This window comes from Brassica napus, chromosome C3 (genome assembly GCF_020379485.1).
Source record: "Brassica napus cultivar Da-Ae chromosome C3, Da-Ae, whole genome shotgun sequence".
NCBI classification, from domain to species: domain Eukaryota; kingdom Viridiplantae; phylum Streptophyta; class Magnoliopsida; order Brassicales; family Brassicaceae; genus Brassica; species Brassica napus.
The window spans coordinates 71,770,062-71,789,216 of NC_063446.1; the positions used below are offsets into that span (position 1 = coordinate 71,770,062).

Below are 19,155 nucleotides of genomic sequence, written 5' to 3' on the forward strand. Positions count from 1 at the left end.
TTTATTAACACATTCCTTTCGGCTCTGTAGCAACCTTCTTGATACGTAGGAGAAACCATTAGGTGGGACTTTAACCGCCGGTAACCACCATTTCTTATCGTTTCTTGTCTCCCAAGAATCAGGAGAATCCTTTTTGACTTAATAAAACTCGTTCTGATCCTTGAATTTATCAAGACAATCCTGCAAACAAGCACAACAAAAATTGTCAAATATCAAGAAGATGGACATAAAATGAGAGATTATATTTTAGCAATTTGTTCTTGTTCTTACAAGGAGCATTCAATCGAGTTTCTTAAGTGCATGGTGGTTGACTTCTGAACATCATCATGTCATTATCATCATCCTCAAAATCGTCTAATGGTGATTAGTTTGTTAATGACTCTACTGCTGGTGGGGATTTTGTCCGCAATTCAGTAAAAGAGATATATAAAGATCTTGTACATTACACTTTTATTGATCACAGAAAAGTCAGCACATCTTCATTGAAATCAGTGTCCCATCTTGAGTCTATATACAGACCTAGATTCAAACAAAGCTACAAAGAGCAAAAAGAGAAGAAGAAAAATCAGGATAGGCTCTTCAAGCTTGTTCTGTCACAGACATATTTTCATAGAAGGATAAAACATTGGATAAGGTTTTTTTTTAATTAAGGAGCAGAAGCGCCTTTGAAGATTAGGAACTTAAGTGTCTCCAACTGAAAATAGATGAAAGTCCCTTTAGAATGTGTGAAGAAACACCCAAAGTTTGATCCCACCACACATTGCCATCCACTCCCATATCTTTCATCAAACTCCTGAATTCATTACAAAACATAAAACCGTCTAATTAACTATAGATGATGGACGATATGAAGCTAATACAAACCAAAATATTCATTTGGGTCCTATAAAATATTTCTACATGTCCATCAAGATATTAACAATGAGACGGCTACAAATTGTCAAACTAGGATTGAAGTCATTTGAGTATGAAGATTTTAACCATGAGGCTTGTGGTAACAATGTAATTAGGAGTATGTATCTAAGAGTTTATGGTAAAGAAAAAGGGAACCTTCTTGATGTGGCCAGCAATGGATTTACAGTCAACGACATCAAAAATATCAAGAGCTTGAGAAGCCAAAGACATGGCTTGAACCTGCATCTTCACTGGCATATCTGAATCTTCCACCATTGCTTTTCCTTCCAACATCTTCTCAATCTGTCTGTCTTTCTCTCTCAAAAAACTCAAAAAACGTTTTCAGATAATATGCAGATAAAACAGACAAGGAAGCGTTTGGATCTTTATAGACACCAAAAGACACGAATTGAAAAAGATTCCCTTCAAAAATCTAATATTTTTCAAGAAAAGCCCATACAAAGATAAAATGTGCCTAACCTTTTGTGTTGTACTTTAATGGCGAACTCAGAATTTTTTTTTTTCTAATTTAGTCAAAAAAGTTGGTATGACGAAGCTAGAAGGCAACGAAGCTGACGATTTCGAGATAAAAGGAAGAAAAAGACAGTAAGAAAATATTTTATTTTGAAGGTGCAATCACTCATTTTGGGTAAATATGTGTATCTCTCTTACGTGTTTCCTCCATGTCTTTTGTCTTTGACCATTAAGGGATAACGATGGAGCGGTGCATAATTAATTACGTAGATAACACAAGTAAATGTGAACAAAATCTGTGATTACCTAAGCTTCCACAAATTTCGTAAAAATTGTCGGTGCGGCCGTTGGTATTAATAGGCCCATCAAAGAAGTTCATGGCCCATTACGCTGATAAGGATTAGAAAATATAAATGTCTTAATTAAAATCAAAGATTATCTAAAAATATTGTTAGAAATATAAATTTGGAGCAGTTTATCTAATTATAAAATCAATTTAAATTATAATTATTTACACAGCTTTTCATAAAACTAATTCATTTTTTTCAAAAATATTTTAGAGAGAAGAGAGAGTGATTCTGAAGAGAGAGTGATGTCTTAGATTCTTATTTTCTGTAACTAGTTAAATATTTTGTTTATTATTTTCTTCATTTTTTTCAAGCTAATTTTTTTTTACAAATAAGGTTTATTTCCATTGTTTTCTTTTATGTAACAAATTTTAGACAATTTTTTATTAAATATATATAAAATGATATATTTATCTTGTGTTTAATTAGTTTCTAAAAATATTTTTCAGGTCTTTATATCCATTACCAAGAACTAGGATAAGACCCGCGCCTTGCGCGGGATTAAGTTATTATTTTTATTATATTTTGGAGAATGAAACAATAGTTTGGCTTCATTTGGATTACGGGTGTTCAACCCGGATATCGGGTTAGTTTCGGTTCGGTTCAGTTTTTTTCGGTATTTGGTTAGTAAAATATAACTACTATTCTAAATCAATATTTACTTTGACTTTAGTCTTTCACATACTTTTGAAAGATTTCAACTGGACGACTAAATTGATCAGCCAATCTTGTTGCTTTAAATCATTAGTGTTTATATATATATATTATTTAGTTTGAATATTTATTAAATAAAAATTCATATGCGTTATATTTTATGATCATTTGTAACTTATTATAACAAAAAAATAATCTATTGATCACAAAATTTTCAGAGTGGGAATATTCAAATTTCTAATAATATATAGACATTTTGAAAAATTCAAATATAACATATAAGAAAAAATATAAATGTTTTTATTATATATTTAATGTGATTTTTTAATATCTTTCAATAATATAAAATTAAAAAAAAGAACTAAGACACAAAAATTGTTATCAAATATTTATTATTCATAATAATTAATTTTCATATATACGTTAATCATATTAGGTAATTTCGTAGCTTCTAATTAAGGAAAGTGCAAAAACAATTTTGGTAGATTATTTATCAATTAGATAGTTAGTTTAATAAAAAATATAATGTAAGTCAAGATGGACCAACCTATTTTTCTAAGAATAGTATATTTTATATAGTCATTTATTAAATGAGAATTTATAATCATACAGTTCTATGATCATTCATATCATTTTATAACTGAATATTTAAATAATCGATAACAAAAATTTCAATGTGAAATCTTTAATAAGTTTATAATTTATAAATGTTTTTGAAAATTCATTGAAAGTTTTAATATTAAAATATTTATGTAATCTTATGGTATATAGTATAATCTATATATATATATAAATATATATGTTTTATTATTAAATGATATTTTTTACTCATATGGTTTTAAAATAATGTGTATCTTCTTATAATATTAAATAAAAGTTCATATTAATACAATTTTATGATCATTTGTAACTTATTATGACAAAAAAATAATCTATTGATCACAAAATTTTCAGAGTGGGGATATTCAAATTTCTAATAATTTATAGACGTTTTGAAAAATTCATAATATAACATATAAGAAAAATTATAAATGTTTTTATTATATATTTAATGTGATTTTTAAATATATTTTAATAATATAAAATTAAAAAAAGAACTAAGATACAAAAATTGTTATCAAATATTTATTATTCATTATAATTAATTTTCACATATACGTTAATCATATTAGGTAATTTCGTAGCTTTTATTTAAGGAAAGTGCAAAATATTTTTTGGTACGTTATTTATCAATTCGATAGTTAGTTTAATAAAAAGTGTAATATAAGTTAAGATGAACCAACCTATTTTTCTAGGAATAGTATATTTTGTATAGTTATTTATTAAATAAGAATTTATAATCATACAGTTCTATGATCGTTCATATCGTTTTATAACAAAATATTTAAATCATCGATAACAAAATTTTCAATCTGAAATCTTTAATAAATTTATAATTTATAAATGTTCTTGAAAATTCATTGAAAGTTTTAATATTAAAATATTTATGTAATCTTATGGTATATAGTGTTTAATATATATATATATATATATATATATATTTATTTATTTTATTATTAAATGATATTTTTTACTCATATGGTTTTAAAATTATGTGTATCTTCTTATAATAAAAATGTTAAACCATTGATCATTAATTTTTAACATAATAATTTTAATAGTTTTAGTCATTTATTGTCGTTTTTAAAAATTCAAAATATAACATATACGAAAAAATCTAAATTTTATTTTTATAGCTAATTTGATTGTTTAATTTATTTTAATAATATAAAATTAAACAAAAAATGATGGAGGAGATATACATTGTTATCAAATCTTTATTATTAAACTCATTAATTGTCATATATATATTAGTCATTTATGGTAATTCCGTAGGTTTTATTTAAGGAAAGAAAATATCATATCATATCATTATATCATATAGTTTGACCAACTTATGTATCTAACAACATATAAAAATCAAATGTGGACCTACTTATTTTTCAATTGAATGTAATTGACTACCTAATTGAGTGCCACCTATGCATTGGGGTCTCTTTTAATTAATACAAAATTGAGGTTACATCTTTTCAAATGTTCCTCAATTAATATATAAGGGATTCAAAAAATCAAGGTATGTTTTTAATTAGTCTCTTCACTAAATTATGAAAATGCAAATGTTAAAAATAAATTGTAGTTTATGTTTAGTAATGAGACGGTGAATTGAGAGAAATGAAGCCGACAAATACATCAGTGAAAAAACAATAATTTTATTATCGCTTTTCTTTTACTAACATACACATCACACATGTGACATGTCCATCGACTCTTAACTCCCGCCGTAAATCCTGGTAACATTTTAGGAGCCTTCTTCCTCATTTAACGACGATCGCTTCTCCGACCAATCACTCCTCCGACCGAAAAAAAAAAACTAAAATCACAATGTCGATGAATCCAAAACTCTCAGTCTCCACCTTCATCCTCCTCTTACTCCTCACCTTCCTACTCATCCCCTCTCACTCATCATCCTCCGACGAAGAATCCGACGACGATCTTGAACAGCTCCTAGAAGTAGACGAGCAGCTGCAAGAAGACCGTCCCGAGCATCAACAGTCGGAAGCCGAAACAGTGAGCAAGGCGCAGAGGATCGTGCTGGAGCTAAGCGGCGACAACGCGAAGCGAGTGGTCGACGGAAACGAGTTCGTGTTGGTTCTAGGCTACGCGCCTTGGTGCGCGAGAAGCGCGGATCTGATGCCGAGGTTCTCGGAGGCTGCGACGGGTTTGAAAGAGATTGGGAGTCCGGTTCTGATGGCTAAGATCGACGGCGACAGGTATGGTAAGGTCGCGTCGGAGCTTGAGATCAAGGGGTTCCCTACGCTTCTGCTCTTTGTTAACGGGACTTCTCAGCCTTATACCGGTGGATTCTCAGCGTAAGTCTCTCAGTTTCAATGTCTGGGGTTCAAATAAGGCTTCTGATAGTCCTCAGTGTTTGGTTCGGTCTGAATCGGGTTAATTAGGTTTTTGATTCGGGTAACAAAATTAAAACTGACTAATATAAAGCCCAATTTGATTCCAGTTTTTTAGAAAATTTGGATAAAAATGTTGAAAAATTAGTATTTCGATTAAATAAAGGTAATTAAGGTTGGTCCGACTAAGCTATGGAGCTATTTCAGATAATTTAAAATATTTTAGATACATGATATTAGAATTAGTTTATAAATAATATTTTAAGATATTTAAATTATTACAAAACTAAATTAATACATTTGATTATTACAAAACTAAATAATTAATATTTTTAAAGATACAGACCGTATTTTAGTTTGGTTTGGTTTCGTTTTTCTTATATAGAGAAACAAAGATCCTCTGGGTATTTTGGTTTGGCTTTGGTTTCTCGGTTTTAAATGTCCACGGCTAGTTTTTGGTATCTCTGAGAGATTTGTGGGTCAATGTGTTCTTGTGTTCAGAGAGGATATAGTCATCTGGGTGCAGAAAAAGACTGGTTCATCCATCATCACAGTCAATACACTCGATGAAGCTCAGAGATTCCTGAACAAGTATCATACTTTTGCTCTTGGTTTGTTCCACAAGCTTGAGGTAGATTAATATCGAAACACTCTAGATTTAAGCTTGGGAAACCACTACACTGTAAAGAGTATGTAGACTTTTTTGGAATGTAACTGTTGATATCTTGTTTGTTTGCCTCAGGGTTCTGAATATAACGAGTTCGTTAAAGCTGCAAAATCAGACAACGAAATCCAGTTTGTAGAAACAAGTGATAACGATGTTGCGAAGCTTCTGTTTCCTCACCTCAAAACCAATACTGTGTTTATTGGCTTGGTTAAAACTGAAGCTGAAAGATACACTGTATATGGTAAGGTTTCTCATTGTGTGAATATCTCTTTGTGAAGGTTCATCGGAATGTTGATAATGAGTTTTATGTGGTTCGGACACAGATGGACCTTACAAGATGGAGAAGTTACTAGAGTTCCTAGGAAACAACAAGTTTCCATTGATTACAAGATTGACTGAAAGCAATACCGTTTGGGTTTACTCCAGTCCTGTTAAGCTTCAGGTTATAAAGTTTTTTGTCATTTCAGTTTGCATCGTTTACCTACAACTTTTTATTCTAACTTTGTTTTGTTTCTTCGTTGATTAGGTTATGATTTTCTCCAAAGCTGATGTCTTCCAGAACCTGGCTCAGTCTCTTGAAGATTTGGCAAGAAAGTTTAAATCCAAGGTATGGTTAAATCTTAAAGGCCAATCTGATTTAGTTCTTTAGATTCTCTCTTAACCTATATACTATTTTTTTTTATTCTTGCAGCTTATGCTTATATATGTTGATATAACAAATGAGAACCTTGCGATGCCATTCCTCACCTTATTCGGAATAGATCATGCAAATAAAACTGTTGTAAGTTTCTGATTGACACTTAATAAGGCTACATGCCAATGTGGATTAATCTATAGTTTTGTTCAACAGGTTGCTGCTTTTGATAACAACCTGAACTCCAAGTATTTGCTCGAATCAGATCCATCACCAAGCAACATAGAAGTATGTTCTTTTTTTTTTCATGCCCTTTCAAGTATTCATATATAGTAACTGATTCAAGTGATCTGTCTTGGATTTGCAAATTAGGAGTTTTGTTCAGGCCTTGCTGATGGAACCGTTTCGCATTACTATAGGTCAGAGCCAGTTCCGGATAATGTGAGTATTGAAAGATATATTATCCTCTTTGATATTAACTGAGAAACCATATGTACGAGCCAAGATCAAAATAACCTGTTGAGACCTGCAGGAAAACGCAAGCATAGTGACTGTGGTAGGAAAGACTTTTGATGAGTTGGTATTAAACAGCCACGAGAATGTTCTTCTTGAGGTACATACACCATGGTGTGTGAACTGCGAGGCGATGAGCAAACAAGTCTTGAAGTTGGCTAAGCATTTCAAAGGCTTTAAGAATCTTGTTTTTGCTAGAATCGATGCTTCGGTGAATGAGCATGCCAAGCTTCAGGTGAATCAAAATCTTATTACCTGCAACCCAAGACTGACAAATAGCTAATCTTATTGATGTGTTGGTGACAGGTTGATGATTTTCCGACCATCTTGCTCTACAAATCTGGTGAAAAGGAGAAACCGGTAATAACCTTTTTTTAATAGAGCAGACATATAAGCCTTGTATGTAGTTTTCTTACCAAGTTTTTATCTTAACAGTTAAAGCTATCAACTAAACATAGCGCCAAGGACATGGCTGTATTCATCAACGAAGAGTTGAAACCAAAGGATGGTTCTGCTAGAGATGAATTGTAATCAAGTTCCAGGCAATGTAGACACAAGAAGAGACATAGAAAGATCATATATGAGAGTTTTGTGACATTATATTGTGTCGAATTGTAAAAGAAAGGAACCCAATCCTTTAGAATATGTGAATCAATGAACTGAAATTAACTTTATAGTGTATGTTAACCCTCTGCAAACAAACTTGATTTAGCATTCACACCCAGTTGATCTTTGTTGCTGACCTCTAGCAACATCAATGGTGTCAGGCATGTACCTGCGCAGTCATTCACAGGACAAGATGGAGATAAACAACAACATGAAAGTTATATGTAACTTTGAAAGAGCTGTGTTACTTACGGTTCTTCCTCAGGTTCATTCTTGAAGGCATTCTTGGTGATACATTCGAAAGCCGCGTCTACATTGAATCCTTCTTTGGCGGATGTCTCAAAGTAGGGAATGTTTCCTTTAGATGCACACCATGCCTTTGCTTTCTTCTCCGAAACCTAACATCATGTAGTATGACTTTAGCATATAACCAGACTTTAGATAATTAAAGAAGAAGTAAACGGACTCACCACTCGGCTCTTGCCACCGTCAACGTCGGTCTTGTTCCCCAACACGACAAACGGGAAGTTCTCAGGATCTGATGGACTAGCCTAAACAATGTCACAACGAAGAAGACGATGTAACATATTGGATTTTTATAAAATGATATTCAAAATGGAGTTGTGTTATCATACCTGAATCAAGAACTCTTCTCTCCAGTTATTAAGATTCTCGAAAGACTTCATAACATTGACATCGTTAACAAGAACACAACAATCAGCTCCTCTGTAGAAAGCTACTCCCAGACTTTGGAATCTTTCTTGCCCAGCAGTATCCCAAATCTGTAGTATGGACTCGAGGGATTTAACAGAACATTCCTATTTGTACTCAGAACTAGCAAAGATCTCCAAATTCTTAAGAGTTAATATACATGATCCTCACTTTGTTTTAAAAACACTACTAAACTCTTAAAAAATAGTTACAAAAACAATTTAAAAAAAAAAAAAATTATTAAAATTCTTACCAAACTGTTTGTAATCTCTAAAATCTTAGAACCGGTCATGTTTGTAGTACTAGTAATATCATTATAGACAAGAAAACATTGTAGTGTCCGAAGAAACAATACAATAGGAGAATTCAAATTGTTACTCAAAAAGCAAGATCCAATAAGAATTATAAATGTATAATAGTATATACTAAAGTTAAAAAAAAAATAATAGTATATACTAATAAGCAATAAGCAATAATGGTGTTGAATTATACCTGTAAAGTGAAGATCCTGTCATCGATTTGAACCTCTTTGGTCAAGAAATCAGCTCCAATCGTAGCTTTATACTGATTACTAAACTTGCGATTCACAAACCTAACAACGCAAAATCGAATTTCATATTAAAAAAACAAAAGGATAGATCTGTGATTGGTTTTTAGAAACGTACTGATTCATCAACGATGTTTTGCCAACCCTGAAACAAAAGAAAAAGATCATAATCTATTTCATCAATGTACAAAAATCAAAATCACATCGAATCGGGAGAGGAGAGGAGATCACCCGCTATCACCGAGGATGATAACCTTCAGAAGAACTCTCCGGCGAGAAGACATTTGGCGGAAGAAAGAGTCTCTGGTGTTCTCCGTGTGTGATTCAGACAAGTGCGAAGCTAAAAATAAGAAAGTATCTTCGCTAAATAACAGCAAGGAAGGAAAGGGGGCCACTATTTTAAAATCTCTCAATTTCCCATAATGCCCCTATCTCGATTAGTCATCTCTATTACTTTAATAAACAAAAAAAAAAACTTAATTAAAGTAACTATACAAAAGAAATAAACCATCAAACGGTCTACTGGCTCCGATTACTTTTTAGTTTTTAGATGTTTAATACTTTTTAACTACCATTCACTCCTGTTCTTTCAAACCATACTTTCAACAAAACAAAATGTAGATATTAAAAATTAAAAAAAATCTTAATGAGACTGTTGCTTTAAACGAGATCTCATTGTTTTTGTTAAATCTATACAAATCCTAATACGTGAACAACAAAAAATACAAATAAAACTCCTAATCCTAATTATTTTTAAAAGCCTGACTTATCCTGGAAATTTTCAATTGTAACGAATAGTTCCACTCTGTTAATAGTCCATGTGTAAATATTTACAAACCAAAACAAAATACTGATGTCAAAACTATAGTTAAGAGTATTTTTTTCATGACTAGTTTTACCAATAGTGTAGATTATGTAGAAACTCCATTAAGTACTATAAAATAACATGTTATATAAATTAGACAAGAAACATGATATAATAAAAATATATTTAAAAAAATAATAATAACATTTTATTTTATTTTTAAATAGTAAACGAAAAACATATGAGGCTATGATAATTCTGACTCGTCTCCAACAAATACCTTCACTTCACTACAAACTTAAAAAAAAAAACCTATTATTTTTCCTTAAAGCCAAAAATATATATAAGGAATCATAAAGCATCTAGCTTTGCATCTCTTCAATAAACTTCACACCAAACTTAAAAAGAAATAAAATAATTGTTGGCTAGTCTCCAACAAATACTCACGTCCAAATCAGGCTCATGCGAGTTTTCATAGAAGCCACACGTTAATACGAAGAAATGAAAAATGTGTTTACACCTACCTAACCTATCCCAAAATGCTGGACTTTAGCTACCCAAGAATCAAGAATCCTCTGTTTTTAACTTATAGTCCTATCCGTTTTCTTCTCCGGTTCGATCTCTTGCGTTGTACGTAAACCTTCAGTGATGCTAGAGGAGCCTGATGGGTTCTGACCGTTGTCACTAGTGGTCAAACCGCTACATTCACTGCTACCAAATGTCTGGCTTTCAAGTGCCATTTTCTTGAATTTCTTCAAGTCTTCTTTATATTGCGTTGAGCTATAATCCGAGCTCCCATCTAAGCTGTAAATAGTGCTGTGACCTGGGGTGACTCCTTCAGTTAGGTCATCTAGAGATAGGTTTCCTTCAAATGCTCGAACTATCTGCAATGATCCGAAGTTTCAGAGGACTGATATGAGGTTAAGTGTTACAAAGAGGTTTCAACTTAATAGTACCTGGCTCATCTTTGGGCGGCGTTTTGCTGAATGACGGACACTAGCAGCAGCGCAAGCAACCACTCTCGTCATTTCACTGATATCAAAGTTACCCTCTAGCCGCGGGTCAACAAGACCGTCGAAGTTGCTATCGTTTAGAGCTTGTATCATCAGAGGTTTGGCCTACAACATTAGTTGAGTTTAGAAAGCTTATTCAAAAGTTGATGCTAAGGGACACAAGAGATAACTAACCCAATCAACGATGCTATCATCATCAACAAAAGGCTGTGACTTATCAACAGGTCTGCGTCCGGTTATGAGTTCAAGAAGCACCACTCCGAATGAGAACACATCTGATTTATCAGTGAGTTTACCAGAAGAAGCATACTCAGGAGCCAAGTAACTGCATCCAGACAATATCACAAGACAGTAGATTGTTAGCTGTTTATGGTCTGAGTGGTTGCATATATGGTTAGAACGTTACATACCCAAATGTTCCCATAATCCGAGTTGACACATGAGTATCAGTGTCTAAGGAAGACCTGGCTAGTCCAAAATCTGCTAACTGATGAATCAATCATATCACAACATCATTAGTAGTGAAGCAGAAATAAAATGTTTGTAGTCTTTTACAAGTTATACAAATACCTTTGCCTCATAGCTATCGTCAATAAGAATATTAGCAGCCTTGACATCTCGGTGTATTGTTTTAGGATTACCTAAATCAAACAAGACAAAAAACGATCTATGAAAACAAATGTTTCTTACAAAAACACAAAGACAAGAACATAACTTACAATCTTCATGTAAGTATGACAATCCTTTAGCTGCACCCAAAGCAATCTTCATCCTCTTCCCCCATTCCATTACTGGTCTCCCTTTCTCTGCAAATACTTTTACCAGAATCAGAGCCTATCATCCGATAGCCAAATGAAACATTAGCCTAAAGCCTCCATAATTTTAAGAGTTAATATATATATAAACATAAAACTTCCAATACAAATTTTTATTAATATTTTTACTAAATTGTCTATAGTCTCTAAAATCTTATGACCGGCTCTAACCACGAACCACATTTAAACGACCACACAAACCATTTATCAAACCCAAGGAAGTCTTACTCACCGTGTAAATGGAACTCGAGAGTTTTGTTAGGAACAAACTCATAAACAAGCAACCTTTGAGATCCCGTTATGCAATAACCAAGAAGTGAAACAAGATGCCTGTGATGAACTCTACTAATGGTCTGTATCTCCGCTTGAAACTCGCGCTCTCCTTGCCCACTTCCAGCTTTAAGCTGCTTGATGGCAACCTCTGTTCCGTCCGTAAGAACTCCTTTATGAACATAACCAAACCCGCCTTGTCCAATGAGGTTGGTGCTGGAGAAGTTATCTGTTGCCTTAGCCAAATCTTGATACGTGAACACATTGTCTGAGCTAGTGGTACTTTGATTCCATTGCTGAAGATTGTTTCTATTATCTACAAAAAAATGTTTGAAGTAATCAAATTTCACATAAACCAATCAAGAATCAAGAATCAAGAATCAAGAATCTAGAATCAGGAATCAAGAATCAAGAATCAAGAGTCAAGAAACAAACAAGAATCAAGAATCAAGAATCAAGAATCAAGAATCAAGAATCAAGAATCAAGAAACAAGAATCAACATTCAACATTCAAGAATCAACATTCAAGAATCAAGAATCAAGAATCAACATTCAAGAATCAAGAAACAAGAATCAACATTCCAGAAGCAAGAATCAAGAAACAAGAATCAAGAAAACAGAACACAACTAGTTACTGTCTGATTTTCAGAATCAGTCATAGCAAATAAATACAAAGGAGTTGAATATTAAATACTACTTATTAAATTTTATTTCAAAATAAAGAGAGAAACCCTAGATTTCCGGGAGTTATGTAGAAAGAGTTACCTAGTTTTGGATCAGACAAGGAAGGTAATGGAGAGTCTCCATTAATGGCAGCTTCAGCATCTCTTCTTCTCTGCAACTTCCTCTTTTTTCTTTTGTAGAAACAGACGAAGACGCAAACTCCGATCAGAACAAACGTTGCTCCGAGAACTGCTCCGGTGATCAGTCCAGCTAGTACTCCTGGCGCTAAGCCTCTGTCGCTTGCACGCGCCGCGGGAAAGGGAGGGGTTGAAGAAGGTTCGATGGGAGAAGGTGGAGAGGGAGATGAAGTTGTAGTGTTTGCTGGTTGGGTGAAGGGAAACACAGGGTCCGGTGGATTAGCGGCGGAGGGGATAGTGTTGTTCGACGACATCAGATAAGATTATGATGATTGGTTTTGTTACATTGGCGGAAGTGAGAAATGAGGAGGAAGAAGAAAGAAGAGTCATGTGGTAGGTCCCCCACTTGAGAGTTAATTCTTCTGGCAGTGTCTCTAATTCTTTCTGTTTTATTTTTCTCCCTAGCAAAATGTGTAGTTTTTTTTTTAAATATATATATATATTTTTTTTCTTTATTCCAATAAAACATTACCTTTTAATCCCTAAAATTAAAACTTTAAATGTATATAAGTTATAAGTTGCACAAAAATGTATATAAGTTATAAAATCTTTTAAATTGTTAAAGCTAAACTATCATAATTTTCTAAATAATAAATACTGGTGAGTTTTTCTACCATTTTTCTTTTATGTATCTTCTATAACAGAGTAATAATGGTGTTTTCTAAAATACAAATGAACGTATATTTGTATTATTTATATATTTACAGACGAAACTATTAATAGAAGGAAAATATATAATTTTTATAAACGCAAAAATATAATATTAATCTATTATATAGCAGTGCATTAATAAAAACTTATTTAGAATTATTTTTGAAGTATGAATGCCATGCAACGAACTTATTAACAAGGCAGTGAACTTAATTAACGCTATATTATTAACTACTCAAGGGGCATTGAGAAATTTCTGAATTGTTAAAAGAAAAATAACATTTCTGAATATTTTTTTAAAAAAAATCTATTAAACAATAAAATAGAGGGGTTTTCCAAGAAAAAAAACAATAAAATAGAGGTAACTGAAGAAGATGTTATAAATTTGTATGTATATTTTTAATCACCATGGACACAAGTAAGAAAAACCTCCAAAAACAATCTTAGAAAGTGTTGTCGTTCAATCAATCACTCTAGCCATGAATAGAACAATTGTTATCTTACCGATTTGCTCATTCCAACTTTGGTAAACATTTCTACGCGCTAACTCAGTTGTTAAGTATATCTTATTAACTAACAATGATGATTCGGAATTTTACTTATAATTTATATATAAATCAAATTATGTGGTGGAGAATAGAGGACAACTATTGAATGCAATAGTCAAGGGAAGCAATTATCTTGTATATTTTAGATTCAAGGAAAATAAATACTACCTTTCATCATCATAAAAAGGAAGGATTCTGAAATTAAACAAGCAAAAGCAATCCGCGTGGGGCTAAGACCATATCTTATACTTTTCACAGCTTTACATAGAATTATTCTCTTATACGAATAACGAAGTGTTTAAATCGATATTCACCACTACCCTTTTCACCAAATTTATAACTTAGTAATACGGCAAACTGACCAATTGTTAACTTTTGAACTTACTTATTAAAGATTTTTCAGATTGCTTAGGATTTTTATATTATAGTTAGTGATAAGATCTTTCTTTTTTTTTGGTCAAACTTGTAAAAATAAAACTGATAACACCAATGTATTTGTTCATCAACCATGAAAATTGTTTTATCCGATTATTTAATAGAGTAAAATCTCTGATTAAAAAAAAAAAAACAACTTTTAAGCAAACAAGATTTAAACAAGAAACTGACAAAAGATTAGAAAACCCTAAATGCTAAGAAATTCCTTAAAAATGTTATACGTTGCTAGATAAACACACTCATCAAAACCAAACGCATGAATGAAAACCATAAACACACTTAGCAAAGGATACAGGACTTGCAAATTGCAACAGAAATCTCATTCAAGTCCAAAACTTTATAAGAAGAGTACAAAACACACCAAAAAGATAAAGAGTAATCAGATGCTGAATAATAAAACAGAGTAATCTTGCCAACAAACTCAGAAGCCATAATAAATCTAGTGTTTAAGCTGATGAAGCTGCTGCCTTGTTCCTTGGCTTGGCTTCGGTACCTAAGCAAGACAAAACATGAAAAGGTTCAATTACAAACATCATTTCTTACAGATTCAATCTAGTTTATTAATAACAAGAAGAATATAAAAAAATAATAATCAGTGGTTGTGTATAGAGGGATTATATTACCTTCCCTGAAACCGGTCTTGAACCTGCGAGGCACATTGCGAAGATACCTCATCCTTCCAGTTCCGGTTGTCTTTCTACGGATTGCCTTCACACTCCAGTTGTCTAACAATGGATAAACACTAATCAGATTCCTCAAATCCAAAACATCATCTCGTTGTAGCAATAGAACAAACATAACGTGTAACCAAGGAATGAAGTCAACATAATATAGAATAAAGATTAGAGTTCTTGTATTTATATCTAACTATCATCACCAAGGAACAAAACCCTAAGACTATTATGCCAATCTGAAATGATGTTTACAGCAATAGAACATACATAAAAGTCTTATACGAGATGTCGATTACTGGATATGAAGTCATCTAATAGCATCAAGTTCTTGGACTTATATCTAATTAGCACTAATGAACGAAAGGGATAGATGAAACTTGCAAAACACAACAACAGGCTCGTGTGCCTAACAAAAAAATGAAATGAAGAACGATCCATTTCTCAATCGAAATGGATCAAGAATAGCTGTGAGAGAGAGAGAGAGAGAAGCATACAGGTCCTCTTGCGAGCGGCGGGGTAAGCACAGGCGGAGCAACGGCTCTTCTGGATGTGGAAACTGCGACGGCCACATCTCACGCAGAGAGTGTGACTCTTGTTCCTCCTCTTTCCGAAACTCCCCGTTCCCTTCGTCTGCAATCCTCAAACACAAACCAAAATCAGCGATTGATATCAACGATACGAAACATAGATGACAGGGAGAGAGAGAGAGAGAGGGAATCGTAGATCACCATTGCAGCGGATGCGAGTTACAAAACCACTTGAGGTCGGTCTCGGAGAAGTGACGGAACTAGGTCACCAAAAACTGTATATAAACCTAGGGTTTTCCATCTTAGGGTTTTGATCCCATTAAGGTTTTACTCGGATCACAAAAACACACAAGATTTGTTTCGTGCAGGCCCATTAAGGTTTTGTCGGATCATAAAGGCTCATATGTTTTTTTGCTGGGCTTTTTCCGAAAACAATTTTTTTTTTTGGAAACAAAATTTTCGGATTAACAAAATTCAAAACCAAATTGATTTTAGAAAGACTAGTCAGTTTTTTTTTTTCTCTCGAAATTGTAAAAGCATTTTATATATATTTTAGACGCGGTACCGAAAATAATGGTCGAATTGAACTTCGTTTACTCCAGCTAAGATATTCTTATAAAAACGGTCAATTACCCCAGTTTGGAAAAATAAATTGCATTTGGTTCAAATACGCATTTGTTAATTGCAGTATCAGATCTATCAACCAGTGAATAAAACTTTTAAAGAAAAACTATTGTTTCATATCAATTTTTTAGCGATTTCAAAACAACTAATCTTATACGAAATCAAAATGTATGTATAATCATAATAACATAGTGAAAGATTAGTTTATTCTCAAGTTTTTAAATTTTGTTATATGTAATTATATAATCTAGAAAATATTTAATTAGTAGTTACTAGATCTCTCCCACTTGTTTTAGAAAGATACTATTTTCCAATCAATTAATACAATAGCATCTTTTATTTTAAAGAAAGAAAAGACAATTTTTCAACGAAAATTTATTTATTTTTGATCAAATCAGTAGTAAAAATAAACAAAATTGACTGACAACTAAAAACATAACAAATAATTTTTATTCTAAAAGGTGTGATTACTTTCGGTCATGTTTAGGTGATTGTAACTTTTGTTGAGTTCAACAGTGACGCTAGTTGATACATTACGGCTGCACCAATGGCCTCCATCTCCGCATTTCTCTTCTGCGGTGTTCTTTTTCTCAGAAGCTTTGGTTAGAAATATTAATCAGCTGAGAAAACCCAATTAGTGGCAATGACTACCTTATTCGGTTTATCGTATTTTTCCTAGATTGTATATGTTATGTTAGTTTTTTTATACAATATCAAATATATGGCAAGTCCATTTTCATTTAGCTTTATGTAAAACTGTTAATCTATGCATTCGGTAATTAAGAGAAAGATTAATGGTTGAAATTCATTATGAATATTTAGTTTGGGTTTTCTCATTTTTTTTAATATTATATATTATATTTAATCAACCCGATAAATCGGGCAATCAGATCCGGTTGCAAACCCGCTTTGAACAAAATATCCTAAATCAGACTATTACAAACTATCTTCACCCGCCCACTAAACCCGGCACATTCCGATAGCTAGGTTTTTCGAAATCCTTCGGAAACCGGTTGCCGTTCCCGACCATTGACGATAAACCACGGGAACGTGAGGTTCTCCTTGTTTCCTCGGATGCCGGGAATTCCCAAGTCGTCTCTGGCGTAGCTAGCTCCCGATGAACTCCACTAGCTTATAACCATCACTGTCCATCAAGCGCAAGACGAGCAATAGAAGGGAGTTCCAAATACTTACCACGTAACCTTGTTCCACCAAAGTCGGGTTTGTAAAAACGCCACACAGCGCCTGAAACACCACTCTAAACGAGCAAGCACTGGCTACTGCCGCCACTGAACCACTATTCTAAAACACCGGGCTGAGAAGGAAGCAACATCAAACCACAAGCTTCATAACCAGATACTAACCGGCAAAACCAAACTCCGGTACATAGAACCTGTACTAGTCTTCTCTGCGCTTCAAGAGAAACCCACGATGGGGACGAAGGAAACCCGAAGCAGGCCTGAAACAAGCTTCAACTGAAAAGCCAAAGCAACTCATAATCGATGAAATGGGGGCAGTTGAGCAAGGGAAGAGCAGCCATGAGAAAGAGGAGAGCAAAACCATAGACGACAGGCTCCGGACTGCAAACCGCAACTGCGCACGCCAAGACCACAGACGTGAAGCCACCACACAGCCACCTCACCTCTATGCACGCGCCGGCAACAACTACAACCACCTTCCCTGAGCAAGAGACAATCCCACTACCAATCGACAAGACGCCAAGCCGACATGAGAGGGAAGCTCTGAACTCCTCTCCACTACGAAGAACAATCTTCGAAACCACGAAGCCACCACGATGAGCATGGGGAGAGAGTCCACCGCACCACCACACGCTTCCAACGCGAGAACTCCTAGGAGATCCACAAATTAAAATCGGGAATCTCCGGAACCAAACCCTAAACGCCGACTTCGCTTGATCCCTACCCTCACCGCCTCACGGGAACTCCAGATCGAAGCTTACCAACCACGGATCCAACCTCCTCGGAGCAGATTAGAGACCCCGCGGCGGAGCGTCTACCAGAGCACCATGTATCTCGACGGGTTGGCGAAAGAGGGAGAGGAGAAGAGCAAGTCTCCGACGACCACGCGCCCGGCTGACGGCCCTCGGAGTAGAACAAAGAAAATAGCGTAGAGGTTCTGGTTTTTGGAGAGAGAGAAAATTACTTAGGTTGTTTACTTCGAGAATGTGGGACAGAACCTTGAAACTCGGGGTTTTCTCATATTCATTCATACAAACATTAACCATGTATACTGTTAGTCATTGACAGAAAGGTTTTGAAAATATATGAAATCATAAACATTTTAAAAAAATTTTATGTAATTTGAAAGCATACAACTTATTATGTATATTAACTTTTCAAAATTTGGATTATAGATAAATATTTCTTTGATCTATGCCCAAAATCACCAAAGGGTCTTTTACAAGATAAACTGTATCTTTTACTCCCTTTTTGTGTCACTACTGTATGTTTCACTTGTCACGAATTTCCATTCGAATAACTAAATAAAAAAATTGTAGCAGCACATTATGATAAAGTTGAAAGTGTATGATAAATTGATAATTGTTATGAAATAACTTATAATTTATAGTATCGAGAAATTTAAATAAGAGTAGAATTTAATACCCGTAGAAAGCAAATAACACTAGTATAAGGGAGAGAGTTTATTATAAGAAGGAAGAAGAAAATGTAATGATTCTTTGATTATAAACTCTTGTTCTTGTTTTTGGTGTACAAAAGAGTGAGATGAGTGATGGTATTTATAGTGAACAACAATATATAAAATAACAAAAATAGTGCTTAATTTGGTAAATGAGTGGGTGATCATAGTGCTTGATGAGTAGATGATCATAGTGCTTGAGTTGGTAAAGAAGTGGAGGATCATTTCAAAGTTTATCTTATAACACTCCCCCTTGATCATCCATCTTGTATTACGTAATGCC

At 33.6% G+C, this 19,155-nt stretch overlaps 5 protein-coding genes across 7 annotated transcripts; 1 reads left to right on the plus strand and 4 right to left on the minus strand.

Moving 5' to 3' along the window:
- Window positions 1-409: 409 nt before the first annotated feature.
- On the minus strand, window positions 410-1,607 carry LOC106428592 (dynein light chain LC6, flagellar outer arm). Of its 2 annotated transcripts, XM_013869342.3 has the most exons (3): window positions 1,375-1,607; window positions 1,051-1,213; window positions 410-793 (listed from the first exon to the last, which is right to left on the minus strand). In XM_013869342.3, the coding sequence occupies exons 2-3, from the start codon at window positions 1,186-1,188 to the stop codon at window positions 647-649; spliced, it is 285 nt and encodes a 94-aa protein (XP_013724796.1). In that variant the 5' UTR covers window positions 1,189-1,213; window positions 1,375-1,607; the 3' UTR covers window positions 410-646. The 2 variants fall into 2 exon arrangements, with proteins under 2 accessions (XP_013724796.1, XP_013724795.1); XM_013869341.3 differs by having other exon boundaries at window positions 1,051-1,591.
- Window positions 1,608-4,569: 2,962 nt separating this feature from the next.
- On the plus strand, window positions 4,570-7,830 carry LOC106428611 (protein disulfide isomerase-like 1-5). Of its 2 annotated transcripts, XM_048750553.1 has the most exons (11): window positions 4,570-5,278; window positions 5,816-5,945; window positions 6,057-6,222; window positions 6,305-6,423; window positions 6,508-6,588; window positions 6,673-6,762; window positions 6,832-6,903; window positions 6,988-7,056; window positions 7,148-7,363; window positions 7,435-7,488; window positions 7,564-7,830. In XM_048750553.1, the coding sequence occupies exons 1-11, from the start codon at window positions 4,791-4,793 to the stop codon at window positions 7,657-7,659; spliced, it is 1,581 nt and encodes a 526-aa protein (XP_048606510.1). In that variant the 5' UTR covers window positions 4,570-4,790; the 3' UTR covers window positions 7,660-7,830. The 2 variants fall into 2 exon arrangements, with proteins under 2 accessions (XP_048606510.1, XP_013724811.2); XM_013869357.3 differs by lacking the exon at window positions 7,148-7,363 and having other exon boundaries at window positions 4,609-5,278.
- On the minus strand, window positions 7,690-9,375 carry LOC106428612 (ras-related protein RABG3d). Its single transcript, XM_013869359.3, has 7 exons — window positions 9,224-9,375; window positions 9,111-9,137; window positions 8,938-9,037; window positions 8,370-8,516; window positions 8,205-8,285; window positions 7,987-8,132; window positions 7,690-7,903 (listed from the first exon to the last, which is right to left on the minus strand). Exons 1-7 carry the CDS (start codon window positions 9,274-9,276, stop codon window positions 7,837-7,839), a joined length of 621 nt encoding a protein of 206 aa, XP_013724813.1. The 5' UTR covers window positions 9,277-9,375; the 3' UTR covers window positions 7,690-7,836.
- Window positions 9,376-10,139: 764 nt separating this feature from the next.
- On the minus strand, window positions 10,140-13,140 carry LOC106428614 (proline-rich receptor-like protein kinase PERK15). Its single transcript, XM_013869361.3, has 8 exons — window positions 12,661-13,140; window positions 11,858-12,211; window positions 11,530-11,616; window positions 11,381-11,451; window positions 11,221-11,297; window positions 10,985-11,135; window positions 10,754-10,915; window positions 10,140-10,681 (listed from the first exon to the last, which is right to left on the minus strand). The coding sequence occupies exons 1-8, from the start codon at window positions 13,007-13,009 to the stop codon at window positions 10,379-10,381; spliced, it is 1,554 nt and encodes a 517-aa protein (XP_013724815.2). The 5' UTR covers window positions 13,010-13,140; the 3' UTR covers window positions 10,140-10,378.
- A 1,506-nt stretch (window positions 13,141-14,646) lies between these two features.
- On the minus strand, window positions 14,647-15,927 carry LOC106428564 (60S ribosomal protein L37-2). Its single transcript, XM_013869318.3, has 4 exons — window positions 15,792-15,927; window positions 15,558-15,693; window positions 15,013-15,114; window positions 14,647-14,882 (listed from the first exon to the last, which is right to left on the minus strand). Exons 1-4 carry the CDS (start codon window positions 15,792-15,794, stop codon window positions 14,836-14,838), a joined length of 288 nt encoding a protein of 95 aa, XP_013724772.1. The 5' UTR covers window positions 15,795-15,927; the 3' UTR covers window positions 14,647-14,835.
- Window positions 15,928-19,155: the final 3,228 nt, after the last annotated feature.